This window comes from Toxotes jaculatrix, chromosome 12, assembly GCF_017976425.1.
Source record: "Toxotes jaculatrix isolate fToxJac2 chromosome 12, fToxJac2.pri, whole genome shotgun sequence".
Taxonomy (NCBI): Eukaryota; Metazoa; Chordata; class Actinopteri; family Toxotidae; genus Toxotes; species Toxotes jaculatrix.
In genome coordinates, this window is record NC_054405.1 from 2782443 (window position 1) to 2802403 (window position 19961).

Consider the following 19961-nt stretch of genomic DNA (forward strand, 5'->3'; position numbering starts at 1 on the left):
TGTTGTTCTCATCCTGGAGTTCTTGTTCTTTTTGCTTCAGTGCAATGATGTTCATCACATTCTGAAGTTTGTCTCTTTCAGTGTGAACTTGAAGGGTCAGATCTTTAATGTTGATTTTCTCTCTGTTGAGCTCATCAAACAGACTGTCTGCATGTTCTTTCTTCTTCTGTAGTTCAGTCTTTGTCATTTCCAACTTGTCTTTTTCTTTGCTTAGATCTTGTTTCTCTTGTTCTAACAAGTCCATTTGGTTCTTGACGTCAGATCTCATCAGCTCCAACTCCAGTTTCTCTTTGTTCATCATCTCCTTCTCTCTGTTCAGATCTTCTCTCTCTTTCTCCAGCTCAGTCTTCAGTCCATCAAGATGTAGTTTTTCTGTCAGTATGTTTTGCTTCCATAGATTTTCAGTGTTCTCTTTCTGGATGACAATGTCTGACAGTATACTGATCAGACCTTCCTTTTCTCTCTCTAACAGCTCAGAGTAACACACCACGTTTTCTTTCTGTCCACCAAGTTCTGCTATATTTTCTTCCAGTGCATTGTACACTAATATCACATCTTCATTTTTCTGTTGTAAACTTTCCATTTTGTGTTTGATGTCTTTACTCATCCTTTCATTCAGCTGTTGCAGTTTTACTCTCAGATTTTCTGTGACTTTTATTTTAATGGTGACTTGATGTTCCCTCATCATCAGCTCAGACCTTTCTCTTTCCAGTTTGTCCTTTTCATTCCCAAACATTTCTCTGTCTCTGTCAATGTCAGTCTTCATCTGACTGAGGAGTTCTCTCTCTTCACTCATGTCCTTCATTGTGGCTTTAGCTTCTTCTTTTTTCTTGTTGAGATCCTTCCTCAAACGTTCCACTTCCTGTCTTTCTGCCAGTATTCTCTTCTCTTGGCTTTCCAGTTCTTGTTTCATTCTTCTGTTGTTCTCATCCTGGAGTTCTTGTTCTTTTTGCTTCCATGCAATGATGTTCATCACATTCTGAAGTTTGTCTCTTTGAGTGTGAACTTGAAGGGTCAGATCTTTAATGTTGGTTTTCTCTCTGTTGATCTCATCAAACAGACTGTCTGCATGTTCTTTCTTCTTCTGTAGTTCAGTCTTTGTCATTTCCAACTTGTCTTTTTCTTTGCTTAGATCTCCTTTCTCTTGTTCTAACAAGTCCATTTGGTTCTTGACGTCAGATCTCATCAGCTCCACGTCCAGCTTCTCTTTGTTCATCATCTTATTCATTCTTTCCAGATCTTTTCTCTCTTTCTCCAGCTCTGCTTTTAGTTTCATTAGATCTGTCTTCTCCAACACAGCCTCTGCTTCCAGTCGATCTTTCATGTCTTGTCTCTGGACGACAATTTCTGACAACACCTTCTTCAAACCTTCCCTTTCTCTCTGTAGTGTCTCAGTGGAACGTGTTATATTTTCTTTGTGCTGATCCACATCAATTAGCTTTTGCTCCAAAACACTGAGCAGTTTCAAAACTTCTTCATTGTTTTGTTCCAGTCTGATGATTTTGTTACTCATGTCTTTATTCATCCTTTCATTCAGCTGTTGCAGTTTTACTCTCAGGTTTTCTATGACTTTCATTTTATTGGTGACTTGATGTTCCCTCATCATCAGCTCAGACCTTTCTCGTTCCAGTTTGTCCTTTTCATTCCAAAACATTTCTCTTTCTCTGTCAATGTCAGTCTTCATCTGACTGAGGAATTCTCTCTCTCCACTCATGTCCTTCATTGCAACCTCAGCTTCTTCTTTCTTCTTGTTGAGATCCTTCCTCAAACGTTCCACTTCCTGTCTTTCTGCCAGTATTCTCTTCTCTTGGCTTTCCAGTTCTTCTTTTATTCTTCTGTTGTTCTCATCCTGGAGTTCTTGTTCTTTTTGCTTCCATGCAATGATGTTCATCACATTCTGAAGTTTGTCTCTTTCAGTGTGAACCTGAAGGGTCAGATCTTTAATGTTGGTTTTCTCTCTGTTGAGCTCATCAAACAGACTGTCTGCATGTTCTTTCTTCTTCTGTAGTTCAGTCTGGGTCTTTTCCAACTTGTCTTTTTCTTTGCTTAAATCTCCTTTCTCTTGTTCTAACAAGTCCATTTGGTTCTTGATGTCAGACCTCATCGCCTCCACGTCCAGCTTCTCTTTGTTCATCATCTCATTCATTCTTTCCAGATCTTCTCTCTCTTTCTCCAGCTCTGCCTTTAGTTTCATTAGATCTGTCTTCTCCAACACAGCCTCTGCTTCCAGTCGATTTTTCATGTCTTGTCTCTGGACGACAATTCCTGACAACACCCTCTTCAAACCTTCCCTTTCTCTCTGTAGTGTCTCATTGGAACGTGTTATATTTTCTTTGTGTTGATCCACATCAATTAGCTTTTGCTCCAAAACACTGAGCAGTTTCAGTACGTCTTCGTTGTTTTGTTCCAGTCTGATGATTTTGTTACTCGTGTCTTTACTCATCCTTTCATTCAGCTGTTGCAGTTTTACTCTCAGATTTTCTATGACTTTCATTTTATTGGTGACTTGATGTTCCCTCATCACCAGCTCAGACCTTTCTCGTTCCAGTTTGTCCTTTTCATTCCAAAACATTTCTCTGTCTCTGTCAATGTCAGTCTTCATCTGACTGAGGAGTACTCTCTCTCCACTCATGTCCTTCATTGCAACCTCAGCTTCTTCTTTCTTCTTGTTGAGATCCTTCCTCAAACGTTCCACTTCCTGTCTTTCTGCCAGTATTCTCTCCTCTTGGCTTTCCAGTTCTTGTTTCATTCTTCTGTTGTTCTCATCCTGGAGTTCTTGTTCTTTTTGCTTCAGTGCAATGATGTTCATCACATTCTGAAGTTTGTCTCTTTCAGTGTGAACTTGAAGGGTCAGATCTTTAATGTTGGTTTTCTCTCTGTTGAGCTCATCAAACAGACTGTCTGCATGTTCTTTCTTCTTCTGTAGTTCAGTCTTTGTCATTTCCAACTTGTCTTTTTCTTTGCTTAGATCTTGTTTCTCTTGTTCTAACAAGTCCATTTGGTTCTTGACGTCAGATCTCATCAGCTCCAACTCCAGTTTCTCTTTGTTCATCATCTCCTTCTCTCTGTTCAGATCTTCTCTCTCTTTCTCCAGCTCAGTCTTCAGTCCATCAAGATGTAGTTTTTCTGTCAGTATGTTTTGCTTCCATAGATTTTCAGTGTTCTCTTTCTGGATGACAATGTCTGACAGTATACTGATCAGACCTTCCTTTTCTCTCTCTAACAGCTCAGAGTAACACACCATGTTTTCTTTCTGTCCACCAAGTTCTGCTATATTTTCTTCCAGTGCATTGTACACTAATATCACATCTTCATTTTTCTGTTGTAAACTTTCCATTTTGTGTTTGATGTCTTTACTCATCCTTTCATTCAGCTGTTGCAGTTTTACTCTCAGATTTTCTGTGACTTTTATTTTAATGGTGACTTGATGTTCCCTCATCATCAGCTCAGACCTTTCTCTTTCCAGTTTGTCCTTTTCATTCCCAAACATTTCTCTGTCTCTGTCAATGTCAGTCTTCATCTGACTGAGGAGTTCTCTCTCTCCACTCATGTCTTTCATTGTGGCTTCAGCTTCTTCTTTTTTCTTGTTGAGATCCTTCCTCAAACGTTCCACTTCCTGTCTTTCTGCCAGTATTCTCTTGTCTTGGCTTTCCAGTTCTTGTTTCATTCTTCTGTTGTTCTCATCCTGGAGTTCTTGTTCTTTTTGCTTCCATGCAATGATGTTCATCACATTCTGAAGTTTGTCTCTTTCAGTGTGAACCTGAAGGGTCAGATCTTTAATGTTGATTTTCTCTCTGTTGATCTCATCAAACAGACTGTCTGCATGTTCTTTCTTCTTCTGTAGTTCAGTCTGGGTCTTTTCCAACTTGTCTTTTTCTTTGCTTAAATCTCCTTTCTCTTGTTCTAACAAGTCCATTTGGTTCTTGATGTCAGACCTCATCGCCTCCACGTCCAGCTTCTCTTTGTTCATCATCTCATTCATTCTTTCCAGATCTTCTCTCTCTTTCTCCAGCTCTGCCTTTAGTTTCATTAGATCTTTCTTCTCCAACACAGCCTCTGCTTCCAGTCGATTTTTCATGTCTTGTCTCTGGATGACAATTCCTGACAACACCCTCTTCAAACCTTCCCTTTCTCTCTGTAGTGTCTCAGTGGAATGTGTTATATTTTCTTTGTGTTGATCCACATCAATTAGCTTTTGCTCCAAAACACTGAGCAGTCTCAGTACGTCTTCATTGTTTTGTTCCAGTCTGATGATTTTGTTACTCATGTCTTTACTCATCCTTTCATTCAGCTGTTGCAGTTTTACTCTCAGATTTTCTATGACTTTCATTTTATTGGTGACTTGATGTTCCCTCATCACCAGCTCAGACCTTTCTCGTTCCAGTTTGTCCTTTTCATTCCAAAACATTTTTCTTTCTCTGTCAATGTCAGTCTTCATCTGACTGAGGAATTCTCTCTCTCCACTCATGTCCTTCATTGCAACCTCAGCTTCTTCTTTCTTCTTGTTGAGATCCTTCCTCAAACGTTCCACTTCCTGTCTTTCTGCCAGTATTCTCTCCTCTTGGCTTTCCAGTTCTTGTTTCATTTTTCTGTTGTTCTCATCCTGGAGTTCTTGTTCTTTTGGCTTCAGTGCAATGATGTTCATCACATTCTGAAGTTTGTCTCTTTCAGTGTGAACTTGAAGGGTCAGATCTTTAATGTTGGTTTTCTCTCTGTTGAGCTCATCAAACAGACTGTCTGCATGTTCTTTCTTCTTCTGTAGTTCAGTCTTTGTCATTTCCAACTTGTCTTTTTCTTTGCTTAGATCTTGTTTCTCTTGTTCTAACAAGTCCATTTGGTTCTTGACGTCAGATCTCATCAGCTCCAACTCCAGTTTCTCTTTGTTCATCATCTCCTTCTCTCTGTTCAGATCTTCTCTCTCTTTCTCCAGCTCAGTCTTCAGTCCATCAAGATGTAGTTTTTCTGTCAGTATGTTTTGCTTCCATAGATTTTCAGTGTTCTCTTTCTGGATGACAATGTCTGACAGTATACTGATCAGACCTTCCTTTTCTCTCTCTAACAGCTCAGAGTAACACACCATGTTTTCTTTCTGTCCACCAAGTTCTGCTATATTTTCTTCCAGTGCATTGTACACTAATATCACATCTTCATTTTTCTGTTGTAAACTTTCCATTTTGTGTTTGATGTCTTTACTCATCCTTTCATTCAGCTGTTGCAGTTTTACTCTCAGATTTTCTGTGACTTTTATTTTAATGGTGACTTGATGTTCCCTCATCATCAGCTCAGACCTTTCTCTTTCCAGTTTGTCCTTTTCATTCCCAAACATTTCTCTGTCTCTGTCAATGTCAGTCTTCATCTGACTGAGGAGTTCTCTCTCTCCACTCATGTCCTTCATTGTGGCTTTAGCTTCTTCTTTTTTCTTGTTGAGATCCTTCCTCAAACGTTCCACTTCCTGTCTTTCTGCCAGTATTCTCTTCTCTTGGCTTTCCAGTTCTTGTTTCATTCTTCTGTTGTTCTCATTCTGGAGTTCTTGTTCTTTTTGCTTCCATGCAATGATGTTCATCACATTCTGAAGTTTGTCTCTTTGAGTGTGAACTTGAAGGGTCAGATCTTTAATGTTGGTTTTCTCTCTGTTGATCTCATCAAACAGACTGTCTGCATGTTCTTTCTTCTTCTGTAGTTCAGTCTTTGTCATTTCCAACTTGTCTTTTTCTTTGCTTAGATCGTGTTTCTCTTGTTCTAACAAGTCCATTTGGTTCTTGACGTCAGATCTCATCAGCTCCACGTCCAGCTTCTCTGTGTTCATCATCTCATTCATTCTTTCCAGATCTTCTCTCTCTTTCTCCATCTCTGCTTTTAGTTTCATTAGATCTGTCTTCTCCAACACAGCCTCTGCTTCCAGTCGATTTTTCGTGTCTTGTCTCTGGACGACAATTTCTGACAACACCCTCTTCAAACCTTCCCTTTCTCTCTGTAGTGTCTCAGTGGAACGTGTTATATTTTCTTTGTGTTGATCCACATCAATTAGCTTTTGCTCCAAAACACTGAGCAGTTTCAAAACTTCTTCATTGTTTTGTTCCAGTCTGATGATTTTGTTACTCATGTCTTTATTCATCCTTTCATTCAGCTGTTGCAGTTTTACTCTCAGGTTTTCTACGACTTTCATTTTATTGGTGACTTGATGTTCCCTCATCATCAGCTCAGACCTTTCTCTTTCCAGTTTGTCCTTTTCATTCCAAAACATTTCTCTTTCTCTGTCAATGTCAGTCTTCATCTGACTGAGGAATTCTCTCTCTCCACTCATGTCCTTCATTGCAACCTCAGCTTCTTCTTTCTTCTTGTTGAGATCCTTCCTCAAACGTTCCACTTCCTGTCTTTCTGCCAGTATTCTCTTCTCTAGGCTTTCCAGTTCTTCTTTTATTCTTCTGTTGTTCTCATACTGGAGTTCTTGTTCTTTTTGCTTCCATGCAATGATGTTCATCACATTCTGAAGTGTGTCTCTTTGAGTGTGAACTTGTAGGGTCAGATCTTTAATGTTGGTTTTCTCTCTGTTGATCTCATCAAACAGACTGTCTGCATGTTCTTTCTTCTTCTGTAGTTCAGTCTTTGTCATTTCCAACTTGTCTTTTTCTTTTCTTAGATCTTGTTTCTCTTGTTCTAACAAGTCCATTTGGTTCTTGATGTCAGATCTCATCAGCTCCATGTCCAGCTTCTCTTTGTTCATCATCTCATTCATTCTTTCCTGATCTTCTCTCTCTTTATCCAGCTCTGCTTTTAGTTTCATTAGATCTTTCTTCTCCAACACAGCCTCTGCTTCCAGTCGATTTTTCATGTCTTGTCTCTGGACGACAATTTCTGACAACACCTTCTTCAAACCTTCCCTTTCTCTCTGTAGTGTCTCAGTGGAACGTGTTATATTTTCTTTGTGTTGATCCACATCAATTAGCTTTTGCTCCAAAACCCTGAGCAGTTTCAGAACGTCTTCATTGTTTTGTTCCAGTCTGATGATTTTGTTACTCATGTCTTTATTCATCCTTTCATTCAGCTGTTGCAGTTTTACTCTCAGGTTTTCTACGACTTTAATTTTATTGGTGACTTGATGTTCCCTCATCATCAGCTCAGACCTTTCTCTTTCCAGTTTGTCCTTTTCATTCCAAAACATTTCTCTTTCTCTGTCAATGTCAGTCTTCATCTGACTGAGGAATTCTCTCTCTCCACTCATGTCCTTCATTGCAACCTCAGCTTCTTCTTTCTTCTTGTTGAGATCCTTCCTCAAACGTTCCACTTCCTGTCTTTCTGCCAGTATTCTCTTCTCTTGGCTTTCCAGTTCTTCTTTTATTCTTCTGTTGTTCTCATACTGGAGTTCTTGTTCTTTTTGCTTCCATGCAATGATGTTCATCACATTCTGAAGTTTGTCTCTTTGAGTGTGAACTTGTAGGGTCAGATCTTTAATGTTGGTTTTCTCTCTGTTGATCTCATCAAACAGACTGTCTGCATGTTCTTTCTTCTTCTGTAGTTCAGTCTTTGTCATTTCCAACTTGTCTTTTTCTTTTCTTAGATCTTGTTTCTCTTGTTCTAACAAGTCCATTTGGTTCTTGACGTCAGATCTCATCAGCTCCATGTCCATCTTCTCTTTGTTCATCATCTCATTCATTCTTTCCTGATCTTCTCTCTCTTTCTCCAGCTCTGCTTTTAGTTTCATTAGATCTTTCTTCTCCAACACAACCTCTGCTTCCAGTCGATTTTTCATGTCTTGTCTCTGGACGACAATTCCTGACAACACCCTCTTCAAACCTTCCCTTTCTCTCTGTAGTGTCTCAGTGGAACGTGTTATATTTTCTTTGTGTTGATCCACATCAATTAGCTTTTGCTCCAAAACACTGAGCAGTTTCAGAACGTCTTCATTGTTTTGTTCCAGTCTGATGATTTTGTTACTCATGTCTTTATTCATCCTTTCATTCAGCTGTTGCAGTTTTACTCTCAGATTTTCTATGACTTTCATTTTATTGGTGACTTGATGTTCCCTCATCATCAGCTCAGACCTTTCTCGTTCCAGTTTGTCCTTTTCATTCCAAAACATTTCTCTGTCTCTGTCAATCTCAGTCTTCATCTGACTGAGGAATTCTCTCTCTCCACTCATGTCCTTCATTGCAACCTCAGCTTCTTCTTTCTTCTTGTTGAGATCCTTCCTCAAACGTTCCACTTCCTGTCTTTCTGCCAGTATTCTCTTCTCTAGGCTTTCCAGTTCTTCTTTTATTCTTCTGTTGTTCTCATACTGGAGTTCTTGTTCTTTTTGCTTCCATGCAATGATGTTCATCACATTCTGAAGTTTGTCTCTTTGAGTGTGAACTTGTAGGGTCAGATCTTTAATGTTGGTTTTCTCTCTGTTGATCTCATCAAACAGACTGTCTGCATGTTCTTTCTTCTTCTGTAGTTCAGTCTTTGTCATTTCCAACTTGTCTTTTTCTTTTCTTAGATCTTGTTTCTCTTGTTCTAACAAGTCCATTTGGTTCTTGACGTCAGATCTCATCAGCTCCATGTCCATCTTCTCTTTGTTCATCATCTCATTCATTCTTTCCTGATCTTCTCTCTCTTTCTCCAGCTCTGCTTTTAGTTTCATTAGATCTTTCTTCTCCAACACAGCCTCTGCTTCCAGTCGATTTTTCATGTCTTGTCTCTGGACGACAATTCCTGACAACACCCTCTTCAAACCTTCCCTTTCTCTCTGTAGTGTCTCAGTGGAACGTGTTATATTTTCTTTGTGTTGATCCACATCAATTAGCTTTTGCTCCAAAACACTGAGCAGTTTCAGAACGTCTTCATTGTTTTGTTCCAGTCTGATGATTTTGTTACTCATGTCTTTATTCATCCTTTCATTCAGCTGTTGCAGTTTTACTCTCAGATTTTCTATGACTTTCATTTTATTGGTGACTTGATGTTCCCTCATCATCAGCTCAGACCTTTCTCTTTCCAGTTTGTCCTTTTCATTCCAAAACATTTCTCTGTCTCTGTCAATCTCAGTCTTCATCTGACTGAGGAGTTCTCTCTCTCCACTCATGTCCTTCATTGTGGCTTCAGCTTCTTCTTTCTTCTTGTTGAGATCCTTCCTCAAACTTTCCACTTCTTGTCTTTCTGCCAGTATTCTCTCCTCTTGGCTTTCCAGTTCTTCTTTTATTCTTCTGTTGTTCTCATCCTTGAGTTCTTGTTCTTTTTGCTTCCATGCAATGATGGTCATCACATTCTGAAGTTTGTCTCTTTCAGTGTGAACCTGAAGGGTCAGATCTTTAATGTTGGTTTTCTCTCTGTTGATCTCATCAAACAGACTGTCTGCATGTTCTTTCTTCTTCTGTAGTTCAGTCTTTGTCATTTCCAACTTGTCTTTTTCTTTTCTTAGATCTTGTTTCTCTTGTTCTAACAAGTCCATTTGGTTCTTGACATCAGATCTCATCAGCTCCAAGTCCAGTTTCTCTTTGTTCATCTTCTCATTCATTCTTTCCACATCTTCCCTTTCTTTCATCAGTTCTGCCCTCTGTTTGTCAAGATTTATCTCTTCCATGTCAATCTTCTTCTTCCATTGATTTTCCATGACTTCTTGTTTCATTACCATCTCTGATAGTAAACCTCTAAGTTGATTTTTTTCTGTTTGTATCATCTGAGTGTAAACCGATATCTGGTTTCTCTCCTCATCAGTGTCTGCAAGTCTTTGCTTCAATATCAGGCATAAACTCTGCATATCTCTTTTGTTTTGTTCTAATATTTCTGTTTTGTTTTTGATCTCTCTGCAAGTCCTTTCATTCAGCTCCTTGAGTTTTGCCCTTAGAGTTTGTAAGGATAGTATTTTCCTCAAGAACTGATCTTCTCTGACGTTAAACTCAGACAGTTCTGCTTCCAGTTTATCTTTCTCCTTCTCAAGTTGTTCTCTGTCCATGTCAAGACTAGTCTTCATCTGACTGAGGAGTTCTCTCTCTCTACTGATGCTGTTCATGGCAGAATCAATCTCCTCTTTCTCTTTGTTGAGATCCTTCCTCAAAACTTGCAGTTTTTCTTTTTCTTCCATTACACTGTTCCTTTGGGTTTGTAGTTCTTGAGTTTGTGTTTTGATGTCATTGTCCTTTAGTTCTTGTTCTTTTTGCTTTAATGCAATGATGTTCATCACATTCTGAAGTTTGTCTCTTTCAGTGTGAACTTGAAGGGTCAGATCTTTAATGTTGGTTTTCTCTCTGTTGATCTCATCAAACAGACTGTCTGCATGTTCTTTCTTCTTCTGTAGTTCAGTCTGTGTCATTTCCAACTTGTGTTTTTCTTTGCTTAGACCTTGTTTCTCTTGTTCTAACAAGTCCATTTGGTTCTTGACGTCAGATCTCATCAGCTCCAAGTCCAGTTTCTCTTTGTTCATCATCTCCTTCTCTCTGTTCAGATCTTCTCTTTCTTTCTCCAGCTCAGTCTTCAGTCCATCAAGATGTAGTTTTTCTGTCAGTTTGTTTTCCTTCAATAGATTTTCAGTGTTCTCTTTCTGGATGACAATGTCTGACAGTATACTGATCAGACCTTCCTTTTCTCTCTCTAACAGCTCAGAGTAACACGCCATGTTTTCTTTCTGTCCATCAAGTTCTGCTACCTTTTCTTCCAGGGCATTGCACACTATTATCACATCTTCATTGTTGTGTTGTAAACTTTCCATTTTGTGTTTGATGTCTTTACTCATCCTTTCATTCAGCTGTTGAAGTTTTACTCTCAGATTTTCTATGACTTTCATTTTATTGGTCAGTTGATGTTCCCTCATCATCAGCTCAGATCTTTCTCTTTCCAGTTTGTCCTTTTCATTCCAAAACATTTCTCTCTCTCTGTCAATGTCAGTCTTCATCTGACTGAGGAATTCTCTCTCTCCACTCATGTCCTCCATTGCAACCTCAGCTTCTTCTTTCTTCTTGATGAGATCCTTCCTCAAACGTTCCACTTCCTGTCTTTCTGCCAGTATTCTCTTCTCTTGGCTTTCCAGTTCTTCTTTTATTCTTCTGTTGTTCTCATCCTGGAGTTCCTGTTCTTTTTGCTTCAATGCAATGATGTTCATCACATTCTGAAGTTTGTCTCCTTCAGTGTGAACCTGAAGGGTCAGATCTTTAATGTTGGTTTTTTCTCTGTTGATCTCATCAAACAGACTGTCTGCATGTTCTTTCTTCTTCTGTAGTTCAGTCTGTGTCATTTCCAACTTGTCTTTTTCTTTGCTTAGATCTTGTTTCTCTTGTTCTAACAAGTCCATTTGGTTCTTGACATCAGATCTCATCAGCTCCAGCTCCTGCTTCTCTTTGTTCATCATCTCATTCATTCTTTCCTGATCTTCTCTCTCTTTCTGCAGCTCTGCCTTTAGTTTCATTAGATCTTTCTTCTCCAATACAGCCTCTGCTTCCAGTCGATTTTTCATGTCTTTTCTCTGGACGACAATTTCTGACAACACCCTCTTCAAACCTTCCCTTTCTCTCTGTAGCGTCTCAGTGGAACATGTTATATTTTCTTTGTGTTGATCCACGTCAATTAGCTTTTGCTCCAAAACACTGAGCAGTTTCAGTACGTCTTCGTTGTTTTTTTCCAGTCTGATGATTTTGTCACTCGTGTCTTTACTCATCCTTGCATTCAGCTGATAAAGTTTTACTCTCAGATTTTCTATGACTTTCATTTTATTTGTGACTTGATGTTCCCTCATCATCAGCTCAGACCTTTCTCTTTCCAGTTTGTCCTTTTCATTCCAAAGCATTTCTCTGTCTCTGTCAATGTCAGTCTTCATCTGGCTGAGGAGTTCTCTCTCTCCGCTGATGTTCTTCATGGCAGCTTCAACCTTGTCTTTCTTTTTCTTCACATCAATCATTAAATGTTCCCCTTCTTCTTCTGCATGTTCTGTTTTCTTTTGTAACTCAATCTTTGTGATTTCCAGCTTTTCGGCTTCCTTCCGTATATCTTCTTTATCTTGTTCTAACATGTGACCATGTTTCAGAACATCAGACCTGAATTGTTCTAAGTCCTTTCTCTTTCTGTTCCTCTCATTCACTCTTTTTGGATCCTCTCTGTCTTGCTTCAGCTCTGATTTCAGTTTTTTGAGATGAAGTTTTTTCCTACTTTTTAATTTCTGTTGTCCTGTTGCAGTATCAAGTTTTCCATGTAGCTGCTCCTTCTCACTCTCCATCTCCTTCTCTCTCAGGTCTAACTCTTCTGATTTTTCTGCATGTTTCTCCTTTTCCACTTTTCTGATGTTCATCTCCACTTGCTCCAAATGTGTTTGCTTTTGCTGCAGGTCCTTTAATGCGCTCGTCATCATTTCTTTCTGCCTTTTAATATCCTCCTTCATGTTTTCTATTTCTTCCCTTGCCTGGGTTATGATTTTTGCCTGGGCCTCCATGTGTTGTTTTTCATCATGAATGGCTGCATTCAAATCTTCACTGTGTTTTTTCATGTCTTTACATTTCTCCATGCATATGTGAATTAGTTGGCAGTGCTTAAGAATTTGATTTGCAACTTTAGTGATGTGCGGAACCCACAACCGCTCCGTTCCACCTCTGCTCTCATCCTTTTCTTTTTGCAGCTTCAGCTTCATGATCTCTAGTTCATCTCTCTCTCTGATGATCCTCTCCAGCTGCTGGTCGAGCTCTTTCTTCCTCTTCCTCATCTCCTTCTTGAGGGCATCTTTTTCTGCTTTGACATCAGCCCACATCTCTTTCACTTCCTGGTCTTTTCGGTTGCCTTTTCGGATCATCTGTTGATTTTCTCTTTTCTTGAACTCCAACTCAGACTTCAGCACTTCCATCTCTCTTCTTTCTCTTTTAACTTTCACTAGAGCAATGTCAAGCTCCTGTTTTTGTTTTTGGATATCCTCCCTCATTTGGACCATTTCATCCACCTCTGCTTCTGCTTGAATAGTCAGTTTTTCAAAGACAATCTTTATGAAGGATTTGGTTTTGATCATGTTGTCTTTAATAGTCCTGTTCTCGCCTTTTAATGCTTTGAGCCCTTCTCTTTGTTTCCCTAAGTGAACATTTACATTTTCCAGAATTCCCATTTCCCTTCTAATTATTTCCAACTGTACGTCAATCTTTTGTCTCATGTTTTGGGGGTCAGCAGTGGAATCAGTGATCTTTGAGCTTTGGTGTACCATTGCATCTTCCTCCTTGTTGCTTCCCGTCTTCTTTTCCAGACTTTGTTTTTCATACCCTCTGTATACTTGGATGAGAGTGGTTGTGTCTTTGCTGCCCTGCCTGTCCTCGGCTTGCTCTTCCTTCTGTTGTTGCAGTTTTATCCTCAGCACCTCTAACTCATCCCTCTCTCTCATGGTTTTCTCCAGTCTTTGGTCTAATTCTCTTTGTCTTTTTCTGGTCTCTCTCCTCAGTGATTCCTTCTCTCTTTGTATTTCCTTCCACACCATTTCGCACTCCTCTTTTTTTCTCATGCTTTTCCCAAACATCTGTTCACCTTCTTTTCTCTTCGTTTCCAGCTCTGACTTGAGCAGTTCCATTTCTCTTATTTCTCTTTTGGCTGCCTGTGCTCTGAAATCAAGCTCCTCTTTTTGTCTTTCAATATATTCCCTTAAACAGTTCATCTCATGCATTTCAGCTTCGGCTTGCTGTCTTGCTATCTTCACACTCTCCTTCTCCATTTGAATCTGTTGTTTCAGCATCTCACTCTCTTCTCTCTTCATCTCTTGCTTCACTTGCTCATGTTGTTCAGCTTCACTGTTTTTCTGGTCCAGACTCTCCAGGATGAGTTTAACGTCTTCTTCCAGCTTCTCCTTATCTGAACTGAGTCCAAAGTTTTCATTTTCTGTTTCCCCCATTTCTTTGCCCATTCTTCTCTTTTGTTTGTCCCTTTCTTTATCAGCTTCAGCTGTACTGTATTTCTTTATGTCTCCCTTCTTTTCCGATGCAGGTTCTCCGACCTTTTTCTGACAGATTTGGTTCTTGAATTTTTTGAGGTTAGCTCTTTCCTGGGATATCAACAGATAAGTGCTTTCCAGGTGGTGTTCTGTAGCCTTAATCTTGTCGTTTAGGCCTTCTAACTGTCTCAGTTTTGCTTCAGTCTCGTCCATGATAATCTTTGCATGCTGACTTTTTTCTCTAGTCTTCACAGCCATTTTCTCGATGGCGCTCTTAACGTTCGCCATTCTCTCCAGCTGCTGCTCAATCGCTTCAGCTTGTCTCTGCACTTTGATTTTCAAAATGTCTAATTTGTCTCTCTCTCTCAAGGTTTTCTCCAACCTCTGATCCAGTTCTCTTTTCTGTCTTTTTGCTGCAGTTTTTGCCAATTTCATGTTACTCATTTCTTCTTCCAAGTGCATTTCGCTTTGCCTCATTGCAGTTTTTACCATTTTCAAAAACTCTTGGATTTGTCTCATTTCTTGTAGCAGTCCTTCTGTTTCACTGTCACCATCTGTATGATCTGTGTCAACATTCATTCTCTCTGTTTGGACTTTTAGGTCTAGTTTTACTAATCTCATGATTTCTTTTGTTCTGTAAATCTCTGCCCTAAGTCTCTGTATATCAGCACTTCCTGTGTCCTTTGGCTCAGAACCTCCATCCATCGCCTCAGTCTGCGTCTGTAGATCTTTTTTTGACTCCTGACTTTGTGTCAGTCTCATCATGTCAGACTCTTGTTTCACTTCATTGCCGTTGTCCTCTTTTTGCACATGGACTTCATATGTAGTTGTTTCATGTTTGAAAACATTGGTGTTTACCCACAAAATGTCTCTGTGCTCTGTTTCTTTCAGCAGTCCCGTGTCTTCTTCCTCCACTTTTCCAGTTTCCCTGACTGTAACTTGTAACCCAGTTTCAGTCTCCGGCCTCTGGCTCTGCAGGTCATTTATATCCCTAATGAGCCTTTTAATCTCTTGATTTTTTTCCTCCATGTTCTCCATAGCATCCTTTACTTGTTCTTTGATTTCCTCCTCTCTCTCCTTGAGTGTGAATATCTGCTTTTCCACTTCTTCCTTTTGTCTTACATTTATTATCAATTCTGCCTGATCATCATCAGAAAGGATTTCTTCATAGACCTCTGTCTGCACCTGTAAGAAAATCTGCTGCTTTTCATTTATGTCCACTGCTAAAAACTGCCTGTGCTCCTGTCCTTTCATGTCCTCACTTTGCTGCTGGTCTTCTAATGGACCAGACTGTTGGAAGGACACAGCCTCTTTTGTAAGTTCATCGTCTGCTCTTCCTTGGTCTGTTGGAATTTCCCGTGTTTGATCTTTGAGGGATTCTCTGACTCTTTCTTTCTGTGGTTCTTGAAGTTTAGATGTTTTCACTGAAAAAGTCTTTTTGATCGCAGACTCTGTCGATATCCATCTGCTGACCTGAGCTTTCATTGAAGTCAGCTTGTCCTTCACAAAAAAGAAAGAATTGTTTTTGTCATTGCTTCTCATGCAGCTATGTTAGGTTATTGTTGTTGTGACATTAATTTCATTTAACAAATTATCCATGTTTTTTGCTGTTAAAACTATACATCCCAGAATCATTAAACTCACTGCCATGGGCCTGTGGCAGGAAGAAGTATTCATATATTTGAGTGAAATAGAAATAGTAATACTTTTACAAACAACCTAGTACTACACTGGAAATGCCTTCTGGGAGAGACTGTCCACTGCTGTTCAGAACAACTGTAACACCTTTGACTTACTATGTGGTCTTATACTCCTCTTTTCTCGTACAACAAAACCATAGCAGTGTCAAATACACTCAGTGAGCACTTTATTAGGAACACCATACTAACACTTCCTTCCTTTGCTCTCATGGATTCACCAGATGTTGGAAACTTCCTCTGAGCTTCTGCTCCATGTTGACATGATTCATCACGTCAACATGGATTCATGTTGTTGACTCCAAATTCTGACCCTACCATCTGCAGGAATCCGGAACCATCAGACCAGACTACGTTTTTCCAGTTTTTCCAGAGACCAACCAGATGTGGTCTCTGCGGTTATATTCTACAATGATCCATTTCCATTTCCAACACATTACTCTGTTTAATGTTCCACTCTGCTACAGATACATTTTGGATTAATATTCTATGCAGACTATAATGTAAATAATTACCAATCATGACAGCTTTTTGCTTCTGTGCTCTGTTTCCTATCAACTGTAATCTGCTGAGCACACAGTATCCACTAACTGTTCTGTAATCTGAATGCTGGCCCTCTAACATTGTTCACTGCCAACCCTGTTTGTATCATGTGTTATATGCTGCATGCCCTTCTCCTCCTCTCCTCCATTCCCAGCTGTCCTATCTTCCTCCTTTTCCTCCTTTCACCCAGCCCGACCATCAGCAGGAGGGGCCTCCATCTGAGCCAGGTTCTCCTCAAGGTTTCTTCCAGGTAAAAGGGAGTTTTTTCTCGCCACTGTCCCCTTAAGTTCTTGCTCTGGGGTCAGACTCTGGGTCTCTGTAAAGCGTTCGTTCCTGTTGTGTTCCCATTAAAAGTGCTTGGTGAGTGTATATGTACCAGTGACAGTGAAACGCTTAAACCTAACTCATCTCATCATTAATGAGACATTAATTATGTCTCATGGCTACTCAGCCGTCTGACAACGCTAAGTAGCCACTCTACAATACAGTTTAAGCAATTGCGATGTACTTACCATGTATTTTTTCACTTCTTCCTTGTTCTTTTCCATCTCCCTTTGGGCTTTGAACATTTCCTCTTGTGTGTTTTTCATCTCTGTGGCAGCTTTTTCTATGTTAGTTTTCATGTCAGCCATAGTCAGCATTGTGGTTATTGTATTTTCCAGTTTTTGTTCTGCCTCCTCCCATTGTCTTCGCATCTTCACCTTCAGAATCTCTAACTCATCCCTCTCTTTCATGGTCTTCTCCAGCCGCTGCTCTAGTGCCCTTTGCTTTTTCCTCTCTTGAAAATTTCTCCATTTGATCTGGCTCTTCTCCTCTGTGAAGAGCCTCCTCCTCTGTTCTATATCTCCTCTCACCATTTGCAGCATCTTTCTGATTTCACGAACTTCAAAAATCACTCTCTGCATGTCAGCTTTCACTTTTTCATTGGCGTTTATCTTTATGTTGTCTTCCTCAAACTGATTTTCTTTAAGTGTTATCTCGTGCTCGTCCTCCATTCCCCGCTCCGGCTCCTGCTGTGACCCCTGCAGCATCTTCCTGATTTCTTGTACTTCAGAAATCACTCTCTGCATGTCGGCTTTCACTTTGTAGTTCATCTCCATGTTCTCTTCTTCAAACTGAGTTTCTTTAGGTCTTATCCTGTGTCCGTCCTCCATTTTCCCCTCCGGTGCCTGCTCTGTCTGTCCTGTCGTCTTATCTTGTCTTCCCTCCGTGTCTTGTTTATTATATTCGGCCTCTTTCTTCAATTCGTTTATCGCCTCTTTTTTTCTCCTGCTCATCCTTATCATTTTTATCAGGTTCTTTTTCTTTATGTCCATCTCAGTCTTTATGGCCTCCAACTCTCTTATTTCTTTCTGTGTCCTTTGTAACTTGTTGTCCAGCTCTTGTTTTTGCCTTTCAGTCTCTTCATTTATCTCCTGCCTCTCTCTCATATTCACCTCAACTTGTTGTTGACTGTCTTCCAGCACATCCCAAAGTTTCTCCATCTCTTCTCGGATTCTGCCAAGTTTGACCTTCACGCTGTCAAATGTGTCCGTTCCTTTGTTCTGTCTTTCCCTCTTCTCCATCTCTGGGACTGCAGCTTTCTGCATTTCCACATCTCTTTGAACCTCCCTCCACCTTTGCTTCACCTTATTGATATTGACTTCCATATTAAGTTTGATGTGCTCAATTTGACTTCTATATTGTGAAATATCCTCTTTACTTCTCTTCATCTGTCGCTTTATGTCTGCCATGATTTTGTCAAGTTGTTCTTTTGCCTGCTTTGCTTGCAGGAGCCTCTTCATCATCCCCTCTTCTCGCTTTGCCATGAGTTCTTTGGGTTCCTTACCTTCTTGTCTTGTCTTATCACATGTGATGGTTTCCAGTCTTTGTCGCTCACTCCTGATCTCATTACGTCTTCTGTCCAGAGCTTCCCTCTCTTGATACATTTCATCCCACATTTCCAGAAGCTGCGTTTTTTCTCGAGTGGCTTCATTTTTATTTTCCTGGAGTTTCTCAATAACGTTCTCCATCTCTAATCTCAGTTTTTCTATCAGTAAACACTGATGGTGTTTTTCAGCTGTCAGTCTGTTAATGTCCTTCTGTTGCTGTTCTATCTTTATCTTTAAGCATCCAGTTTTATTCCTTTCGCTTTGTGTCTCTTCCCATTGTTGTTCGATCTCCTCCATCACTTCACGTGTCAGTTGCCTTTGCCTTATAATAGTCTCCCTGTTGGTTTTCATGTTGACCTGTGTCTGTTTGTCCACTAATTTCTTGATGTTTGCCATTGTGCTGTTCTCTTGTCTTTGCGCTGTTGGTCAAGAAAATGGACAGAATGTCGCTGGTTTAACAAAAGACCAAACAGACCAACAAAAGACCACTGCTCAGTAGCCACTCTAGAGTGCAGTTTTTTTGTTGTGTTAAACCAGGCCAGAAAGGGTTAGGTTTTAGTTATCAGTTAGACACGCTTCTCTCACACTGTCCCCCTCCCCCACTCACAAGGCTGGCAAACAGCTGGACCTTTTCTTCACTGGACACTGCTACCCACTCCGAGTTAACCTTGAAACCCATGTTTAAAAAAACCCAAAAACAAACAAACCCTCACAAAACTCTTCAGGCCTATCAACCTTTCTTTTTCTCCATGTTCCAGCCCAGGATAAAGCAGGTTACCCTCACTGATTACCATCCACCTTTCCCTCTGCCTCTTCAGCTTTAGCCTCCACCTCCAATCCCATCCCCACCTACTTCCCATCTAGAGTTATACTATTATACAGTATTTGAATATTATTATTATTTAACCTAGTTCATGTTTTGCATAGAAAATCTTTGTGAGGTAAATAGTGCGTATAGTACATGCTGATGCTGATGTTTGAAACATGCACCATGTTAACAGGTTTTTCTTACCTAATTCAGCTACAAGCTCAGGTTCCTGGTGTGAAAGCATCTGGTGGAGGCTAACTCTGGACTCCCCCATTTGTTCCTGTGGCGTTGGAGTGTCGGTGATAGGTGTGGGTTGCTGTGAGACCCTGGCCTCCGTGGTGGCTCCAGGTGACCCCACCCCAGCGATGATCTGCTCCCTGAGCTCCTCCTGGTAGGTTTCCACTACAGAAGGATTTTTTTTGTGGTTAATTCTCTTGCATGGCTTTGACAATACTTTATACCTACACAGAAACTTGTACCTACTACTAATTTGACTTAACTGTACAGTCTGACAAAGCTATTTCTAAAGTTCTTAGGTTTTGACTTAATCATGCATTTAAAATGTTGAAACCTAATCAAACAAAGGCTGATGCATCAGACAGCTGTAATATGTTTTATGTTGAGAACCAAACAGGAATAAAATAATAACACATACCATGGTCTCCTGATTTGGCCATGTTTCCATGTTATGGTTTCAAAACTGGTATTTCCCATGAGATCACAGTCCTGTGTAGGAATGATAAAAGATAAAAAAAAAACAAAAACAAAACAAAAACTCACAATTTACTTAACACACACACACGTACTAAAATTGCTGCAGTTAGAACAAGCCAAATGAATGATTAAATGTCACAAAAATATTTCACTGCAAATTTATGTTATTTCTCTTATTATTTTTTGTCTTACCTCAGCTTTCTTTTGAGTTGTTTACAAAAACACAAAGTAAACCACATGAGACTCAAAGTCCTAGAAGGTAAGGCACATTTGTTAGAGAGTCATTTGAAGGAGGGCTGCGCTGGTGCGACACTGTTTAGTTGCAGCTCAGTGGAGATCTGCAGAGATGAGGCAGTCCGGCAAATATTATCTTCAAAACATTTTCTGTCTCCTCCCTCCACTTGTTTGTTGACCACCAGGTCTTGCTGTCAGATCGATGTCACCCAGAAAGTGTTTGTGTGTGTGTGTGT

At 40.0% G+C, this 19961-nt stretch overlaps 1 protein-coding gene across 1 annotated transcript; it reads right to left on the bottom strand.

Annotated features, from left to right (window-relative positions):
- Positions 1 to 401: 401 nt before the first annotated feature.
- LOC121190961 (golgin subfamily B member 1-like) lies at positions 402 to 19822 on the bottom strand. Its single transcript, XM_041051984.1, has 10 exons — positions 19684 to 19822; positions 19433 to 19503; positions 18982 to 19179; positions 16611 to 18388; positions 7097 to 15358; positions 6161 to 6853; positions 4268 to 5242; positions 1527 to 3349; positions 589 to 608; positions 402 to 415 (listed from the first exon to the last, which is right to left on the bottom strand). The coding sequence occupies exons 2-10, from the start codon at positions 19452 to 19454 to the stop codon at positions 402 to 404; spliced, it is 13785 nt and encodes a 4594-aa protein (XP_040907918.1). The 5' UTR covers positions 19455 to 19503; positions 19684 to 19822.
- Between the last annotated feature and the right edge of the window lie 139 nt (positions 19823 to 19961).

What these genes read in the sequence shown, in the direction of transcription:
- LOC121190961 (XM_041051984.1), bottom strand. Translation starts at nt 19,454, where the DNA reads ATGGCCAAATCAGGAGACCATG. An exon ending in GGCCAAATCAGGAGACCATG is followed by an intron (nt 19,180 to 19,432) that starts GTATGTGTTATT and finishes ATCCTTCTGTAG; the next exon opens with TGGAAACCTACCAGGAGGAG. An exon ending in TGAGCTTGTAGCTGAATTAG is followed by an intron (nt 18,389 to 18,981) that starts GTAAGAAAAACC and finishes CTTGACCAACAG; the next exon opens with CGCAAAGACAAGAGAACAGC.